Source organism: Athene cunicularia, assembly GCF_003259725.1.
Source record: "Athene cunicularia isolate RWA chromosome 2 unlocalized genomic scaffold, athCun1 chr2_part1, whole genome shotgun sequence".
NCBI lineage: Eukaryota > Metazoa > Chordata > Aves > Strigiformes > Strigidae > Athene > Athene cunicularia.
The window spans coordinates 129,561,448-129,580,512 of NW_020799095.1; the positions used below are offsets into that span (position 1 = coordinate 129,561,448).

General features: G+C 37.9%; 1 protein-coding gene across 1 annotated transcript in view; it reads left to right on the top strand.

Annotated features, from left to right (window-relative positions):
* CPQ (carboxypeptidase Q) overlaps positions 1–19,065 on the top strand; it is a 138,783-nt gene that overhangs the window by 84,140 nt on the left and 35,578 nt on the right. Inside the window, exon 5 of the mRNA XM_026843569.1 lies at positions 13,431–13,522. Within this exon, the coding sequence (XP_026699370.1) occupies positions 13,431–13,522 (92 nt within the window). The remainder of the gene's footprint in view (positions 1–13,430; positions 13,523–19,065) is intronic.

A 19,065-nucleotide genomic window follows, 5' to 3' on the forward strand; every position in this document is an offset into this window, starting at 1 on the left:
AGAGGACTTCTGGGTCATCACACCTAACCTGTAAATGACTATGGGACATAGGGCCTTTCTTAAACTGTCTTCAATAGCAGATTGGCTAATGCAGATTTTATATCTTATGATGCACATAAAATTTGACAAAAAAGGACAACAAAACAGCAGATGTGCAGATTGTGGGGGAAATGAATTAATAAGTTTTATTTAAAATCAGTTCCACAGATTGTGTTTTGAGTGAGCATTATATTTTGAACTGTGGAGACTTGATTTAATGTCCTTTTGGACCCTGATAAATTTAGTCTCAGACTAGTCCACCAAGTACATTTCACATGGGGTTAAGCCAACTCAACCAACTTGTCCCTATGCACATGTAGAATGTTTTTACTGTATACTGGGAGTCTTAAAGCCATGATGCATAAAAAGCCTTAAAGCCATAACAACTGTGTCTGCATTTATCACAGTGTAACTGATCTCACAGCTGTGGTAATATGATCTTAAAGCTGAAGCAAGCATTCTGAAATATGAATTCTAGAATATAAAGTTTGTATCGTGTAGTGAGAAATACTGCCACGGTCCATTGGTTCCATAAGCAAGGTATTACTACTCTGTTTAAGGAGGTTTTTTCGGTGATGATCTAATAGCACTTCGTCATGATATCACTGTAGCTGTGGCTGGTGGACACAAATTATGCCTGTTGATTAGGATTTTGATAATTCCACATAGTACTTGAAGACATGATTATAGTTTAAATACCATTCTATACTTTCAACATAACCTCCCCAAACCATTTAATAGCTGTTGGCTTAGGACCAAATACATGAAATTCATTGAAAAATCATTAAAACTATAGTTTAAGATGGTTATATTTTAAGCAGTGCACTTTGTTTTCTTGCCTCAAGTAAAAATATTTTAACATTTTTTGCTTTTATTTCTAACTAAATCAGTTACTTAATCTGTTAGACTTTATATTTCCTAAATCTTCAGTGTTAGGTTTTATTTTTTAACTGAGCTTGCAGTTTCTGTACCATATTGACATATTTTTTTCTTTCTAGTGTTTTTGTAGATCTTCAGACACTGTAATAGGACACATGTAACAGTAGCACATTCTGAAGTAGTTTTACACAGTCTTCAATACTTCAAACTGTTGGTAGGATTTTTTTTTTTCCATTTCACTTTTTGACTTCACAAGAATGTTGTTTGTTTTGAGAGAAAGTAAACTACATGAAAGACAGTCATAACTGAAATAATTTTGTAATATATTACCAGAGAGTGGAATAAAACGATATAATTCATGTAAAATCCCATGTCTACATTTCAAAAGAGTAGTACCTTAAAAACACAGGGCCAGATTGTGAACTACTGTAGTTTTTATATACTGTTTAGAGCTATAACTATTCAGTTATACATGGAAAGTAGAAGAGCTAAAAAGTGGAAAGTTTCAAGTTTATCTGAATACTTTTCTTCTAACAGCTGTAATGTCTCTCTCTCCATCTTCCATGACGGAGTGACAGGATGGGGGTACCTGCTGGAGGTGCCGTTCCCTCTTCTCCAGGGAGGAAGCACAGACAGCAAATTCAGAGCAAATGCCAGTTTCTAGATGGTTACATTTCAGCAAGGTGAATCTTACTCCAGGTGGCTTTTCCACAGCCACCCTGTGCAAAAAACTGAACTATATCTCTTCTCTTCTGTGTGTCTGCAGCTTCACTCTTGAAATGTCCCTTTCAGCAACATACAGTTAAATGTCAGCACTGGCTGTGCATCTGTTGGTACCAGCCCTGGTTGTAAACATCTCCTGACCAGAGTAAGCAGAAGTGTTTTCCTTTGTGCACCCATATCAAGTTCTTCATATCAACTATACTCTCATGGCTGCTTGCTTTGTTGGGAGCTAATCTCAGAAAAATTCACCAACTCTAGTGGTCATATTGACTAATGTTTTCCAAAAGGGTCTTTTCTCCCAGTTAACACTGAAGTTTAATGGAGCACAAATGAAAGAAAAGCAGTATTTTTCTTCCTGGAACTCTTGGAAGCTTGTGGAACTCTTGAAGCTTATATACACCACTGACAGAATTTTTCTTCGTGGAACTCTTGAAGCTTATACACACCACTGATAGTTAAGATCTGTGGCGAGCTTCTTCATGTCTTATGTGCTTAAAAACCAAAGAACTAGAAGTGTTTCCACAAAACTTGCAGCTAGTTATTGGTCTTTCTTCCTTTTTCTAGGAATAAAGATGGGAGGCAGTTTGTAAGAGTGTCTGGACTGGTAAACTCCCTTTCCTTCAGTGGAGCTGGGGCTGTTGGATTAGCTGAGGATTTGTGATGCTTAAGAAATTACCCTTCATAACTGCAGGCAGAGTGTCTGAGGCAGTAAGCCTGTGCAGTGTGCAGTTTGCCTGCAGCTGTGTCTGGCAGCTGCCGCCTTCCCCAGCTCTCTGTAGTTTTTAACCTTTTGATCAATTTTAACTAAATTTGATAGAGGCATAGAAATATTTAGAATATGAAGTTCCTATATATTTTTTGCAAATGTGTGATTGATGGGCAAGTGCATTTGTGTGCCAGGTGAGGGAGAGGCAGGAAGAAATTCCGCTTTTATCCTTTCCCTATGATGACAAACACCTGGTTAATCAACATGTGTAGTTCTGGTGTAAGCACCAGAGACTCTTTCTTTTTAATCTGTCTGCAAACTCTGTGTGATAGGTAGCAAATATTGCTAGGGCAGTAGTGAGAGTGTTGTCCAGGGTAATTTAGAGATGATGAGAATGCACTGGGGGTGTTTTAGGTAGGAAGGGCTAAAGGGTTCTCGTCTTTAAGCTGAGCATGAGCTGTGATGCGGTGTGAGGGCATTTGGAAGCTGTAGGAGAGACAGCACTTGAGCAAATTGGGGTTTTCTAGTTTTGCAGAACAACAGCTGTGTTGCTAATTACAGTCTAGAAACCTCAAACCCAACTTGTTTCCAGGTTGCATTTATAATTCTCAAATTTTATGCTTCTTTGTGTGCAAAAAAGGGCATCTCTGGAGATGGCCAAGGCCTTTTGCCTCAATATTTTCACATTAGTCTGGTTAATCCTCTGGTGCATTTGAAACACAGTTTATCTTGTCCCTGTGTCACATGAGGTTTACAAAAGAAACTGCTTTTCCAGGTGAGGTGAAAGCAGCTAGTCATAAAAAATCACCATGAAGTTATCCCAAATTTATTTTGGTGCCATATTTTGCCTTTAGTGGTCTCTACAGACAGCTTGTGAGACTCAGTCCTGCTCTGGATGTTGGTTGCCAGTTTCTGTGAAGGAGGTACTTGTGTTCATCTCTCACCATTTCAAGCCTGTGGCTGCTGCCATGCTGGTCTTGCTCGGGACTAATACTTGTGTATGATGTATTTGAGCAAGAAGCAGGTAGTATGTATCTGATGATTTCAGAGCTTTAGCCAGTGCTGTCTCTTTGCTCCTAATCCAGCTGTGTTCATGCATCACTTGGCTGAGGGTCATTTCCCAGCCAAGGGAGGCCACAGGCACTCTGCCCTGCTCCCACTCTGGGGACCACCCTGCCAAAGCCACATCACATTCCAGTGTGAGAAATGTGGGGCGTTTATCCTTAAAGGGAGCTTGAGGGAACTGAGTAACAGCAAGAATAAAGGTCTTTAGAAGGTGGTCATGTGGCAGTGTCAGCTTTCCAAGCATAATATACTAAGCATCCTAACTGCAGTAGAGAGCCCACTGGACTTAGAGATGCAGTCAATTTTGATGTACGAATTTCACTGCTTTCTTCTGAAAAATTCGGACATGATAATGGTTGTGTCTCTTGTTAATTAAAACAGCTGGAGCCAATTTTTTTCCTGTTGAGGAGAGAAGCTGATGGGGTCTGGTACTTGTCACTACAGTCTAGTTTATTTTCAGAGACTCATCTCTGTTAGCACAGGAGGAATCAAATCGTCAAGAGGTCCTTTGTTCACATCCCAGGTTTCTTTCAGCTCTCTCTCCTTGTTCAGAAATGTGCTTTCTACCTTTCCTTGGCTGTTTTGGGTCTCGCTTGCTCCACTGCTAGTCAACTCTTGGTGTCCTGCCAAGCCTATGTGTCCACCAGTTACTGCCAAGCCTGTGTATTTACAGGGTCCATCTTTGGAGGAAGTCCAGTGGCTGAGCTATGAATTTGCCAAATCACAAACCTATCCTCTTTTCCTTCAATTGCTTGAACTGCAGCAGTGGAAGGCATTGCCTGTTATTGCTATCTGAACTCCTGCCTGTGTTGATGTAGTCGGTATAGACTTCAGGAAAGGCTGTACTCCAAAGACCACTATAGTGATGGATCGTGCTACAGAGTAAATGTTTTCCTGCATTTGCTGTTGTCTTGTGAACTGCACTCATGTTCAGTCATGTTTGTGTACCACATTAGACCAGGAGGTCTCCTGCTCAGACTGTGCCTCCAAGTGCTTCTAGGAATCCTGGTTCTTTCATGTAAAAAAATATTTGCTATGGGGAGCTGCCAGAGCCAGCCAATACCAGGAGTCAAATATAGATGGACAGGGCATATTTTCCTCTTTCGCACCCAGGGCAGGATGCCTGATACCATTACTGCTAGAGCAGCCTGATGAAGGAAGGGTGATTTTTGATAAAGTCTAATCTCACCATCACACCTTTTACATGGCTTTCCTACATTCCTAGACGATGATCTATATGCACACAAGAAAGGGAGAAATGTATGGTGATAGGTGCTGTGTGTAGTTTCCCCTCTTTACTCTCTTTGCCAGCGTTATGGGGAAATGGAATTTCATTAGTCAACTTTCCTATAGATGTAGACATGGATCTGGCACAACCAAAGTTCTGTTTCATAGGAGAAAGGACCAGAAAACTACAGAAATGTTTTAAAAACAATGTGCATAAAAATTTTAAGGTACTACCTGAATTACATTTTGTATAACTCATAAGGAGTTGATTAGACATTTTTTCCCCTTTAAAACTTATTTAAAATTGAAGTTGTAACTCTCATCTGAATTATACCCATGACTAATGTGACTGGAAAACTGTAAGACAGATTTTTATGCAGTTCACTGTAGTCTTTGTATGAAGTTACATTTCTCAAGTCCAAATTCACTAGCTAATATATGAGGACTAAAGATATGTTTTATTAAAAAAAAAAGGGTCACGGGAATCATTCCTTTTCTACTAGATTGAAGTCATATAGCTGCAATTTTAACCTACTTGCTAAAAATTTTGTTAAACATTTTTCTGAATTTCCTATAGCTGTGGTGGTGCAGTTGTTTGCTGTCTAGGAGATATGTAGTGAAACATGTCTAAATGACTGCTTTTACTGTAGGTGGCTTTTAAAAAAAAACTAAATATAACTGATATAAACTCCTTGTTCTTACATTCTTTCTACTTCCCCAAAGTTGCATATTTTATTCTGACCTTCAATTTTTTTAAATCTAGTAACTCTTCTTGATATGAAATATCTGTGTATGCTGTTACACTATAAGTGCATTTATTCCTTCATTTCAATATTTGGTTGAATGCATATTTGGCAAATACTTAAATCTTCAATTTCCATACTGGGTTGGAATAGCAGGAGGGTGACTGCAGAGATACGAAGTTGTTAATCTGGTGGTAAATTTAGGCATACAGCCCTCCATAAAAAGTTGCCCTTTGTCCTGTGGACTGCTACTTCTCTGCAAGCTTTAATTTACCCAGGAAATTAAAGATAAAATGTTGTTTATCTATAAAAGTCTTAAAAACCTGGCAACAGAGGCCATTGTGATTTTTTTTTTTCAAATTTGTAACACGACTGACATGGTGAAATGCTGAAATCATTCCCAGATGAGGTCAGGGGCATCTTTGTCCGTACTGTGAGTTTAAGATAGATAGATAGATATATTCAATTATGGGGAGACAGGTGTGGCTGGTGCTTTTTCTGACTCATCATTTCTGAGAACAGTCTAACAGGTCTGGGGTTTTTCTGATCCAGAGTGGAGCAGCAGAGACAGAAGGCAGAGTCACCACTCAGTAAGATCAAACCATGGTTGTTGATGCAGGGCCCTGCATTACCTTTTCTCCTCCACAGATCGATGAGATCTCTGAATACCTTTAAGGAAGGAGGTGTTCACAAAGAGGAATAAGGTGCATTCTAATGGCGGACTGTGTCCTCTTTGTTTTGCGGGACTTGGAGAACTGGCAACAGGATCAGAGCAAGGCAGGGGGTGAAGGAATCTTCTGCTGACTCTGTGCTTTGCTGTTACACAGTCAAGTAGTGGGCTTCCTTTTCCTTTTTCTGAAGACATGACTGTATTGACTTCATGACACTACAGTAACCAGCTCTTTGTTTAAAACCCTAGGTGCAGAAGAGCACGTTTGTCAGCACTTCTTGTCAAGAGCTCTCCCTGAGATGTGCTGATGGGTGGCGAGGAGATGGCCCCCAGAGAAACTCTTGCTCTGACAGCATTGCTTCCTGGCTCAATTGCAACCCATCACACTGGGCTCTGGGCTTGGCTTCCCTCGTCTCCCCGTTTCCCCAGTCAAAAGGCTTAGTTGTGTTATTTTTAGTAACTAGATTTGCAAATCATTCACTGATTTCCCCTCCAGTGTTGTATACCCTTGACATTTCTTCTTGGATATTCCATCACTTTCTTAAAATAAATCTTCCTAAAACCTCTTACGTTTCCCACCTCCACTGTTCTATAAATCTGCCTTCCTATTCTGGTGTAAACTCATCAGCCTCCCTAAAAACAGGAAAAAAATTGCTTGGATTAGTCTCATTGTCTTGCTGCACTGCCATTGATGCTGCTGACCTGCTGCTGGAACTCTGCAAGCCTCAGTCCCTCCCTAGCCCCACTCACCTCAGACCTTGCCATTTCCCTGCGCCCTCTTTGCAGGGGCCTGTTCAAAGAGCTGTTCCTGCTTTGTGGTTGTGGCGGAGTGGTGACCTCTTAACCCCAAAACATGGCTCTGAGCATGCTGTCAGCCTCAGGCAAGATTAAGCTGCAGTGCCCATCTTGGCTCCTGCCTCCACTTTCCATTTCCCACTCTCCAGCCCCTGACTTGCCTGTTTTCCGTCTTCTCCCTGTGATGCCATGTCTATTCTCTGGGAGATCTCATTTCTTTTTACTCCAGACCATCAAGACTCAGAGGTTTACTCACTTCCAAGTGCTGTCCTGTGTAAGCACTTTGTCCTCAGTGCTGCAAACAGAAGCCCTGTCAACATAAAAATCAAGCAGATGCATTGCATTAGACTCTTTTAAGAAGAAAACAAAGATAGTTTCCCAAGCAAAAAACTGTTTCCCATGTCTAATTTGAACTTCACTAGAGAATTAGAAATACATCATAGTCAGGGTTTAAGTAATAGTAAAAGTTTTTTCTGAGGTTTGTTTTGCCTTAATATCTGAAGTTTCATACCTTTAATTGCCCTAGATTTTCTCTGCTAAATCATTATTTTCCACTCAAAAACATTTCTTCTTAAATAAACATCTAACTACATGGATACTTTTTTGCACAAATAGTGAGGTTAGCTGTCTGAATCATAGAGAACTGTATTTCTAATAACAGAATGAAAGCCAAAATCCTGCTGGTTTAGAATGGAGACTTTTTCTTGGTCTTTAGAGGAAAAAGTCTAGACATCCTTGATTAACGGCATTATTACTGTCCTCCTATAAATTGCAATTTATTGCTATGTGTATATTCTTCAAAATGAGACAGAGAAACAGGTTGCTAGGGTAAGAGCTTTTTCTCTAAAACAGTGCTTGCCCATGCCACAGAATACATAAATTACATAACAGTCTCTAAAATATTGAGAATATTGAGATCTTCTTGTCTTCTATTTCAAAAGCTATCAAAATCCTGTCAGAAAAGCAATATAATTGGGTAGCAAATGTTATAAATTTATGCATCTTCACTTTACGGTGACCTTAGCTTATTGGGACTCTTAGCAGAGCCCAAAACTGCAGAGTAAATGTGGATCGACTCTGGAAATACTATGGAAAAGAAGACTACAACACCAAAACTGTACAGTCTATTATACAAAAAGCAAAAAGGGCTTAAAAAGTTATTGTGGCTTGTTGAAAGTGACGTTAGTTGATAGTTCATTTGAGGTCTAGACTGGAATAGGAAATACTATAACTAAAAATATCAGTGATATAAAAAATGGGCAGTTTAATGAGAACGCAATGAGACCTAAAATATGTAACTTGCCGTGAAGCCCAGCATTTTAATTAAACCAGCAACTAAAACATTTGCTGAGATTATGGAAATTTCAGAAAATCTCCTGTTTCTCAATCTGTTAATAAGCGAAATAGTTTCCACTTTAGCAGATCAAATCTAAAACAAAGTGAAAAAAACCCCCTCTGAATATTTGGCCAGATTGAAAAAAATTAACAGAGCATTGCTAGTTTGGAGAGGATTTTAATGATGTATAAAGGGACTGCTAGTGTTTTGTATGCAAAACAGAGCAATTAAGAATGACTACTGATACAGCTAATTTGACCCTAAAATATGCACCAGAAATTGCCTGGGTTTTTTTGTGGAAGACTGCTAGTAATGTCACAAGAGACGGGAAATTGCCATGAAAACTGTGCAACAAAGACGACTTGTCAGGGGAGGATGGGGAAAGATGAAGGCATAGCATGGAGGAAACTCACAAGACTGAGATAGTTTCCTAAGACACCGTTTTTAGGCAAACCCAGTTGATACTGCAATAAATTAAAAAGGATGAGGACAAGCTAGTCATAAAGAAAAGTGTAAGTGCCTCATTAAAAAGAATAGTAGTCATGTTTAAGTTTGTTGATGCTGTGTGTGTTCCAACTTGAAACTGAAAATCTTCAGCCTGTCATCAAAGAAATCCTTTAAAACCAGAACGCCATCACATGAACAGAATCACAGAACGAACCATGGATGTATTAGGTGTGAATCAGAGCCCTCCACAAATTATTCATGGAATAATTTCCAAGACAAATTTGTGGCATGGAGTATCAAGTAAGAGCATCAATGCTTGTAGTATGCCTGGGAGAAGATTAATGGTGTCCATCTAAAATGTTCACCTCCAAAAAGCAGTGGATGGTACATGGACAATAATCTACTGTTGTTAAAAGCACAGAGTTTGAGCTTGGTGAGGTCACTGTCTTGCTTGAGTAATTTCAGCTGGTATGAACCACAAGTGGAATTCCACTATTGTAGCTGAAGGAAGAGATGTGTTCCACATTACTGATATTACATCAGGAGCTGAACAGAGATCTTATTAAATATACCATTTCATTCTTCTTTACAGAAATCTATGCTGATACTTGAAATGGAAGCAGATTGTACCACTGTGTTTGATGATGAGTTGTCTTCTTTAACAAAATGTGGAGTATTGGTTTTATTTTTATTTTATGCTGTGGCAGAGGTTTTAGAAATTTCAGGCATTTTATGAGAAGTGCTTGCAGGATAGAAATATGCCAGCTAATGTCACACAGTAAATTCCCTATGTCTAATCAACTGCAAACCTGAAAAAAGGTAGGGAGTGTATTAGAAATGTAATGCTTGTCAGCAGCATCGTCGTGTATCTTACTACTTCTTGTATGAATATCCTTTTAAAGAAATTCTAGGCCACAAGGTAATAATGCAGAGAAATGCATCGCTCATGATGTTAAATGCAGCAGTGGACAAGACTTGAGGATGATACATCTGTATATACCTCTCCCTAGTAGCTCCTGAAGCAAATACATTAGTGGCTTAGGCAGTATTAAGAGAGTGATCTAATAGTGCAATTTATTCTACTTTGGTGCTTGGTTCAAGGCTTTGCTGGGCCATTTATGCAGACTCTTGGGAGGGTGAAGCTGGGAAAGCTCTAAGAAACTTAAGAGTAGAAAATACTATTTTAGATTGTAAAATAATGTAAAATCCAAAATGTGTATATGTACATATATGTGCATGTGTGTAACACCTCAAGTGTTATTTGTTGACAGTTATCCTTTACATTTGTTATGAAACAAAAGCTTTTGGCTGAATACATCATTGTAGTTGAGGTTGAAGTCAAACTGGTAGGTTAATAAAGCTTAGTTACAAATGGGGTTTTTTTCAAGCATTTGGTGTTTTGGCTAATCTAGGTTTGCTGCTGACATCTGCTAGTGTGAGCACTCTATGATGATTTAAAAGAAACAGAAAATAGAAGCAGTAAGAGCTGCTGCATCTTAGTATGACTGAAGTGTGTTTGTGATACCCAAGGACAATGAAAGGGCTAGCAGCCACTCCAACAGAGGGAGTATAATACAGCAGGTGTCCTGGTGTACTTACTGCCTGTGTTTCCTTAGTCACAGATTGACCATATCGATGTTTTTATTTCATCCTTTAATTTAGGAGCCCAGGTGCCCTATAATATTTTTTATGCTTGGGATAAATTATAAGAATGTAGAGGTTGGTCAGTAAAATGCACCTTTGTGGTAAACTATGACTATGTTTCCCAGTTAAGGGTAAAGGTGGGGGGGAAAAAAAGCTACTTCATTTTTCTAAAACACTGGAGATTTGCGAATTAATCTGTAACTGGAGTAGGATCTATAGTTGTTTTGATTTTGGTTTTAGTTATGTGAGCTTAGAAAGAACAATTTATTTGAGTACCAGCTATCACCTTTTCAATTTTATCCTCCTGTTAACCCCTGCTATTCTATTTATTGAGATGCAGCAGTAGGATGGGAACCGGGATTTCAGTGGTTTGTGTAGGTGCTGAGCTCTGCAACTTTAATTTGAGTTGTATAATCTTAGATCCCAGTGACCCTGGGAGGCCATGGTAGGGAATCCCTCCACTGATGCATCAATGAATGCCATTGCAACCTGCTGCAATTTGCCAAAATGATCTATTTAAATGGTCTGGGTAACTTTACAATTTGTTTTTCTTCTGACATCCTCTTTTTTTTTTTGACTATGTAATACATCACTTATATAGTTAAAATGGGAAGGGGCACTATTTTATTTGTGAAACAGTTTACCTTAATTTTAAAATTTGCTACCTACCCTCCACACCGTAAATCCATCACAGAACTTAGTTTTCTAGTCCAAGTACTATTTTATCATGCCTTTTCAATACATATTTGTGCTGTGATCTGGAAGCCTTCTGATTTTGTTGAGATGATGCCATGCTTAGGAACCAGTAGTTTTTAAGAAGCAAGCCAAAATAGTTAAACTTCATTTAAAAAAAAAAAAAAAATTAACTTAAATACAGTACTTCATACTTTTTAATAAAAATGTGCATTGAGAATATTCTTAGCAATTTTGTTTGTATTAGATTTGTTTTATGTTCTTTGATCAGAATAGCTGTGGTTTTAATAAGAGGTAGATAAATACTTATCATTTTCAGATTAAGATAATGAGGAAATTAAATTTTCCGCAGTAGACTTTATTTTGTGTTTAAAACTTATCCATAGTTTATATATGGTTTTTTTTTTTTAGGTTTTTTTAAGTAACCCATTTAATTTCAGTACAACACGCAAATGAGTCTGCTGACAGGAATCTGTGAGATTAGAAAAGTTGGTATGCCACCTCCGGGACTGGAAAGACTGAATCTCAACAGGGCTTTTTATTTCCTCAGCTTTAATGGACAGATGCAATGACAGGCTAGGAGGGGGCCATAAGAATCTCAAACTTCTTTCCCACAAGTGAGCTGAGACCCTCTCAAGGTTCTGCATAGCAGGAGAGATCCACTGGGGTTACAGCCCATCTGATCTGAACATGATGTCCCTGATCACTGGACCCGAGTCCCCATTAGGGCAACAGTAGCAGACTAAAGCATCTTGATTTTTGCCTGTTAGGAGGCTAAAGATGCTGCTCCCTCGTCTCAAGCATTTCGTACCAAAGCTGCTTTCACAGCCTTGGTGCAGTGGGCTGTAGACTGGGCTTCAGGACTTCGTATTTTATGATACAGCAAACACACCTCTTCTACTTTTGTAGTGCCAATTGGAACCTTGCTACAGGACCAGCTGCTCTATGCTTTATATCCAGTGCCTTTTCCTCTTTAGAGCCACCTCTTCTAACCAAGCCACTGACACATTTGTGGTTATTTAGGGTCTAAAATCTTTCTAGCTTCAGCTGTTTTATTATCTTAATTTTAACTCATTGGCCATCTGGCTGATCTGAAAAGCAAAGGAGGCTAATCCTGTACTGTTATGATTTTGGAGAAGAGCAGGGAATTTACTGGGATGTGTACGGGGTAGGCTGTCTTTAAAATAATGGGGTTTGATAACCTGTCTGTTTACAGTCAGCAGATCAACATTTAAAAAATATACCTTTAAACTACTTGTTTGCACTTCATTATGAAATATTGGATAATCCATGGTGTTTTCTTCAGATTTTGAGTATTCCTTGTATACTCTGCCTTCAGCTATGAGGACTGCTAGCACATTATTTCAAGAAAGAAATCTTCAGTTGATTTTTATTGTGTCAAAAGAAAAAAAATAATTATGGTCAGGTCTGTTTTTAAACTTGATCCATTTCAGCTAGGAAATGAAATAAAATTTGACAGTGATACTGATATTATTTCTCCTCAGCACAGAAGTATGTGTGGTAATTTAAGCTTTATCACTTGTAATAGTTTCCTCACTGTTTTTGGAGGGGTTTTTGTTTGTTTTGGGGACTTTACTTTTGCTTGAACATAATTAGCATTACACTGCACACTATATTCTTGATGTTTGCTCTTCCATGCTCTCAGATTAGATGTCTCAAATGTATTAATTTATGAAAAGAATCAATCAATTAAATAAAGGGCAACAACTTCTATCTGTTCAATTCTGCCATGGCAGAAATTGTTTCAAAATTTATCTGAACACTTATCTTTTTTACTGAGCTACCATAGCAAAACAGAAAATGGCCTTGTGTTTGCCTTGTTTTAAAAAGCTGTGCATACATTCAGGAGCCGATTTCAGATTCCAAAGTACAGATTGTTGCTTTTCATTTCTCTGATAAGAAGCAAAATAATATTGCAGAGCCCCTCAGTTCCTGAAATGGGTAAACATTTCTCATAAAAATCCAGCAGCTCATTTTCAATTAATTGTAATAAATTAACCATGACAAAGCAGTGGTAATTCTCATGAAAATTTGATTTGGATCTGCTGAAAGTGGATGCACATTAGTTACTGCAGACCACCACAATGACAGCAGCATATGTCTCAGAAATCTATCAAAGTAGTTATGTTATGGTTTTCACACACCTACAGTATGCCCCCAAAATGTGCTTCTCTGTGCTACTGCAACTGGTAGCAGCACCACAACAGTTCACTCCTTCCTCACTTTGGCTCTCTCCCTAAATACCATTCCTTCCCCCCAGACAAGCAAAAAGTAGTCTCAACAACAAAACCCACACTTGAAATAGGTTGTGTTTGGTGAAGATGGAGATTACTGAACGGAAACTCGGGCTTTTCATCCATTGGAGGGTGGAGACCAATACAAAAAATACTCAAATATATGTATAATTAGTACTAAAAATAATGTTTTAAAATTATGTTTTAGGACTTCGCCCAAAAAGGACTCTGCGCTTGGTGCTATGGACAGCAGAAGAGCAAGGAGGAATAGGTGCTGAGCAATACTACCAGTTGCACAAGGTGAACAATGTCTTCAGATTATTTGCTCAAGAGCACATTTCTCCCTGGTCTTGTGACTTGCATATTATTTTTGTCAAAATGTTCAGCTTAATATTTAACTGAAAATAGTGATTCCAGTTCTGCCTGAAAGTATATTTTCTGGTTTGATCATAAATGCAAATATAATTTTACATTTAAGAGAAAGTGATGCAACCACATGTATATGTGCTTGACCTAAGATCTGTCACAAAACTGTTCTGAAACACATTTCATGATGATATCTACCATAGCTTTCAAACATAGCTAACTTCCTGAGAAGGAATGACAAATGGTCCACATATCTTGGCAATATAAACAAATTTGTTTGCCTTATATATTTCCGCTTTGTTGCATTTTCCCACAATATCTTACAATGTAAAACATAAAATAATACAAAGAAAACTCTTTGCCATCTTATCTTAATAGCGTGTAACCTAAAATAGTTTTTATGTGATCTAGAACATTTTAAATGGTTTATTGAAGATGATGCAAGCAACATACAAACTGTATGACTGGTTATCAGGATAAATATTGTGTATTGTCACATCTGTCTCTCCTGCCAACAACTGTCTTTTCAAAGTACATCATGATATAAAGGGCAGTTGCATAAAACTATTTTGGAGATAAGTCTTTGGAATATGTGTGGGTGTTTTTTTTTCATGGAAAGTTTTGCTGTACCTCTGTAACTAAGCTAATGTAATTATCTTTTATTCTTTTCCCTAATTTAGTAGTATTACTTTCAGCAACGGTTAATATATCCAAGGCAGAGACAGGATGTATTAACCTGCTGTACAATAGTATGAAAGCAGACTTGCAAGCCATTCCTAAGAGTATGTTTTTAATGGTAAGCAACCTATCAGAACAAATAAATGGAAATTTCACTTTGAATCAAATTCATTGTGATGAACAAAATTAAATCAATTTGCATATGCAATATAGTTGCCAGAGATAACATTACAGTGGTTATGGATTTCTGGCTAATTGATGAACTATCAGTTATTTCCCACTAACTCGTTTAACATTACGTAAAAAGTGTATTTAACTACCCATGTATAATGTGGTTCCTCCTTATACCTCCAAATTATAGGAATAGCTGAGCTTTCTCATTTGGAAGAGGTGCCTAAGAGCTTGCTTTCTCAGATTCAGGGAGGTGGCAGGCTGCAGTTTAGTATGTATTAAGGTCTCTGGATTTACCATTGGTACTGTGGTGTCTGGCAGGATTAAACTAGAATGAAATGTTCTGAAATACGTAGCACAGGAAAGAGAGGCTTCTCATTGTACAGAAGTGCATTTTAGAGGAGCTGGAAGGATGCTCTGTGCTTGGTGCACATGAGAAATGTATCATCACCTCTGTAGATTTCAAAGTTGGTCAGTAAACTCCATCCTATGGTGGTGGTGTCAGCAACGTATGACATTTTCTCATCTTTTGCCAAAATGTGTGTATTTCACTGTTGTCTCTAGGATTTACGTTCAGAAGTAATATAATGAATCAGGCTTAAGGATTAAATAGGGAAATAAAAAGCAGGCTGGGTGTTGTTTGAAAGGTATTTGGTTACTTTGCTTTTAAAAAGATTGAGACAAAGATGTGTCACAGTTTTTGCTCTGCTGATGTGATTCCATCTGGGTGTTGTGCTCTGTGAAGAAAGCACAATCAAACTTAACAAGAGTTTGTAATGTACATGGAGAATTTAAGCAGAAATTACATCCGTCTGTTGTTTGTTGTTCTTGTTTCCCCCCTGCCATGTGATCTGGCATAATTATAAATTGATATGACTATAGGACATTGCATTACTCACAATAACAAAATAAAGCAGATGAACACTGTACATTATATTTAGCATGAAAAATAACTTAACCTTTTAATGATTTACTTGCACAAATTTCTTGCAATTAGGATAGTATGGCACAAACACTGCTTGCTGATGGTAATGAGTACAAGTTAACTAAGAGTGGTATTTAAAGATGCCTTGTTAAATGAAAGATGGCCTGTATGACTCATCTACATAGTTGAGCTTATTATGACTTTAGTTCGCTACAAACAAGTAGAAATATGAATGCAGTAATTCAGCACAGACAGACGTGGATTTCCTTCACATTGTAAATTACCTCCTCATGTCAGTGGAAGTGTGGCAAGGGAGAAGAAAAGAGGACCAGTATAGTACTGGACAAGTACAAATACTCTTACTTTTGTAGCTTTTTTATTATTTCTTTCAGTTTAATTTCAGGTCTTTCTTCCTCATCTGTCACTGTAGGTTGCCACTGCTAGAAAGTGGATAAGTTACTGCAGATACAATTGAGATAGAAGCAGCATAGTGGTTTTACTATGGTGGCAATAATTAACTCATATCCCTGTATGATAGCATTATTTATATCACTCAAGTATTTCTATAGAGCCCAGTATTATAGTTTCTGATTACTAACTCTAGCAATAGGATGTATTGGCTGTTCAGAGCTTTATAAGAATGTAAGAGCTGCTATACTGGGTTGACCAAAAGCTCAGTCTAACACTGTCTTCTGTTTCTGATAGCATTCAGTAAACAGATGCTTAGGAAAAGGGTATTTGCCCAGCTCAGTCAGAATAAGCTCAGACACATAGATTACTCCTGCAACTGTGCTTTCATCTTATCAAATATTTTTCTGGAGAGCATCTCATGGTCCTCATCTGTTGTTTCCTTTGTATAATTTTTCTAAGACATTTCCAAGAGTGGAAAGCCAAGTATTGTCCAGCAGTTTCAGTGCCTCCATTAGTGCAGGTGTACCTAGTACATCGCAGAGCTTAGTTTTGACCATGGGGTAGAAACCTCTCAAGGGGATCAACAGCCCCTTTGCTCCCAAGGGAGATACCTGCTGAGGTGCTCACTGCTTTCAACTGCTAGCCAATAATTAGATTTAATCCCAGACTGGAAAAAGGCTTGATTTTTCTTTACAGTAAAGACTCCTTATCTTGATGAAGGGTAATGAAATTAAAGGATCTAAGGGTAGATTAGGCTCTAGATCTTGGGGTTCGACACTACATCTGAAGTCTTTGCTCAGTGCTTAGTGTTGTGTGACCCAGTTGCTGAGTAAGGCTCTTATGTACAGACAGTACAGTTAATAATTTAAAAAATGTGAAATGTTGCATCTACTGCTTAACTTTCCACATTGAACGAAGAAGCAGAAGGGATATGGTTTAGTAATTCTAGAGGAACTCGAGTTGCAGCTGTTCAGTACAGATTCTTATACAGCCTTTAACAACAGTACCCGAGTGCTCTTCTGCAGGGTTTGGGGTTTTTTTTTACATTTTTTTTTGTATGTTTACTCATGCTGTCTTCATGAGGGGAGAAAGAAGTATATGTAATAAAGTGTCTGGCCTCCTTTTTGTTGCTTTGGACTAGTTTCTATGAAAGATCTGTGTACCATGAAGATAAGGTTACAGTTATTTACTGAGCTGAATTAAGGGACTATGAATGGCTGATAATATTTACTTTGGAATAGAAGCATTGCATACAATCTCCTGGGAAAGCAAATATATTCTGTAATTAGAAGACTAAGGGATCCTAGATCACATTCAAATTTACTTTAGTAATTCTGTTGTGGTCATTGGAGGCATTAATATGTTATGATTTTAATTCAAACCGCATTGGAGAAAGCATTCTTAAAATATTTTTGCATTATTTTATTCCTATCTTAATGACATTTTCAGTACTTACCTAAATTTCTGGTGCAAATGCTGTATACTATTTTAACTTTATAGTAAAGGTTTAACTTCATGAAAAATATAAATCACCAGTGTTTACTATAGTTTCTTTTTTGTGTTTATTACCAAGAAGATTTGGTATTTTGCCCAAACTGGGTCTGCATGAAGACAGGACTTTATGAAATGCAGGTATCCCATTGTTGCTAATTTAAGTACTCTGTTGATGTTCACATGAGGTTTCTACTGTGATTTGCTAATGAGCTACTTTCTCCAAGAAGCAAATACTCCAAAAATTTTTTCTGGCTTTCAGGTGAAATGATCCTTTCCCAGAAAATACTGGCTTCTCAAAACCAGAGTTTTCAGAAAACTCGTGTATTTCAACAACCTGTTTATTCCCCAAGGTACCAAGTACTCAGGTGAAACATGAGACATGGATTGATGTCTGATTTGAACCAAACACATTCAAGGACTTCAATGTGGATTCTTTTATCCCATAAAAATACATGGACCATTTACATATTGAGTGTTGTCAGGAAATATTCTCTATAATCAAATGTTCTGTGAAATTACTGCTGGTTGTTTTGACCGCTGCTGTCTTGTTGATCCCTTTCATTGATAAATGAGACAAATGCATGAAGAATGAAATGTTCAGTTACAAAACTACAAAAAGAAAATAATTGCACTCTATTCTCCAGAATCATTTAACAACCAGTAGCACCCTGGATTATATTAAGCACAGTAAAGCTAGCATAATTACACAATTCTATTTTACACTGGTTCTAGGTCAGTAGGAATTAATTCTTATTATTAAAGTATCCTATTTCTAATGAAAGCTGCAAAAAAAGGCAGACTTTGCTAAAACATGAAAATGGGTTGATTTCTTACCTTGCCTGAAGCAGGGAAGACCCAGAATCAGTCATGACAGCATGTGTCCTGGCTGCCTAGCCTTTGTTCCATGCAGGCAAATTTCATACACATCTAGTGTTAGGAGAACATTTGTCTTTGCATCTTTCCTCCCTTTCCATCATACAAGTTACAGAGCTGCCATCTGAAACATATGAACTGATGGAGACATCTTCTGAGGGTAGCTGCTCTGCTTTCATATCCCAAGCAGATGTACCTGATCCTTGGTGCTATGGGATGTTCTGCTCTAAGAAAGCTGGGCTCATTTTATCCAAACTCCCCACAGCTGTGCAGGACACAAAAACCTGTCGCCTCTTGTTGACTCACCAATATGAACTTTCTCCTTACTGACTTCATTTAACATTTTGTCTCTTATCCAGATGAGAACTTAAAAGTGCTCTGCATAAAACTGGGAAATACTAGCTGTGACAATTTTTAAGGTTTTGCCAATTTATTTACATCTGTCTTTTATTGAAGGTTATAACAGTACTCATTTGCTTACTGAAATACTACAAATCATCTTTTGTTGAAAGATGTAAACCGTGGTTTTTAATTTTGACAGTGTTGCCCATTTTCAAATGAAAACCTAAAACCTTTCAAAAAAGGATGGTGGTGGGGCAGTCGTTCAGAGTCATAGACAGTATTTTGATACCCTTGTATTTGAGCAGTAGAAGGGCTTAAGTTATGGAACATTTTCCAGGAAGAGCGTTTCTCAGATATGTTCCTTGTCAAAGAAGAAGCCTACCAAGACAAGACTTCAGGTAATCTGATACATATTTAGCATGCTGCTGTCTTCAGAGCTGTCTGGTTTTTCTTGTCTATCATTGCAGAAAATTTACAATATTGAATGGTCTTGTCTGTGAGTGCTGGCAAGTGGTTGCAGAGAGAACAGTAGTGTTGTTATACAAGGCAAGACATGCTAGTAGTATGTTTTTACTCAGTGAAA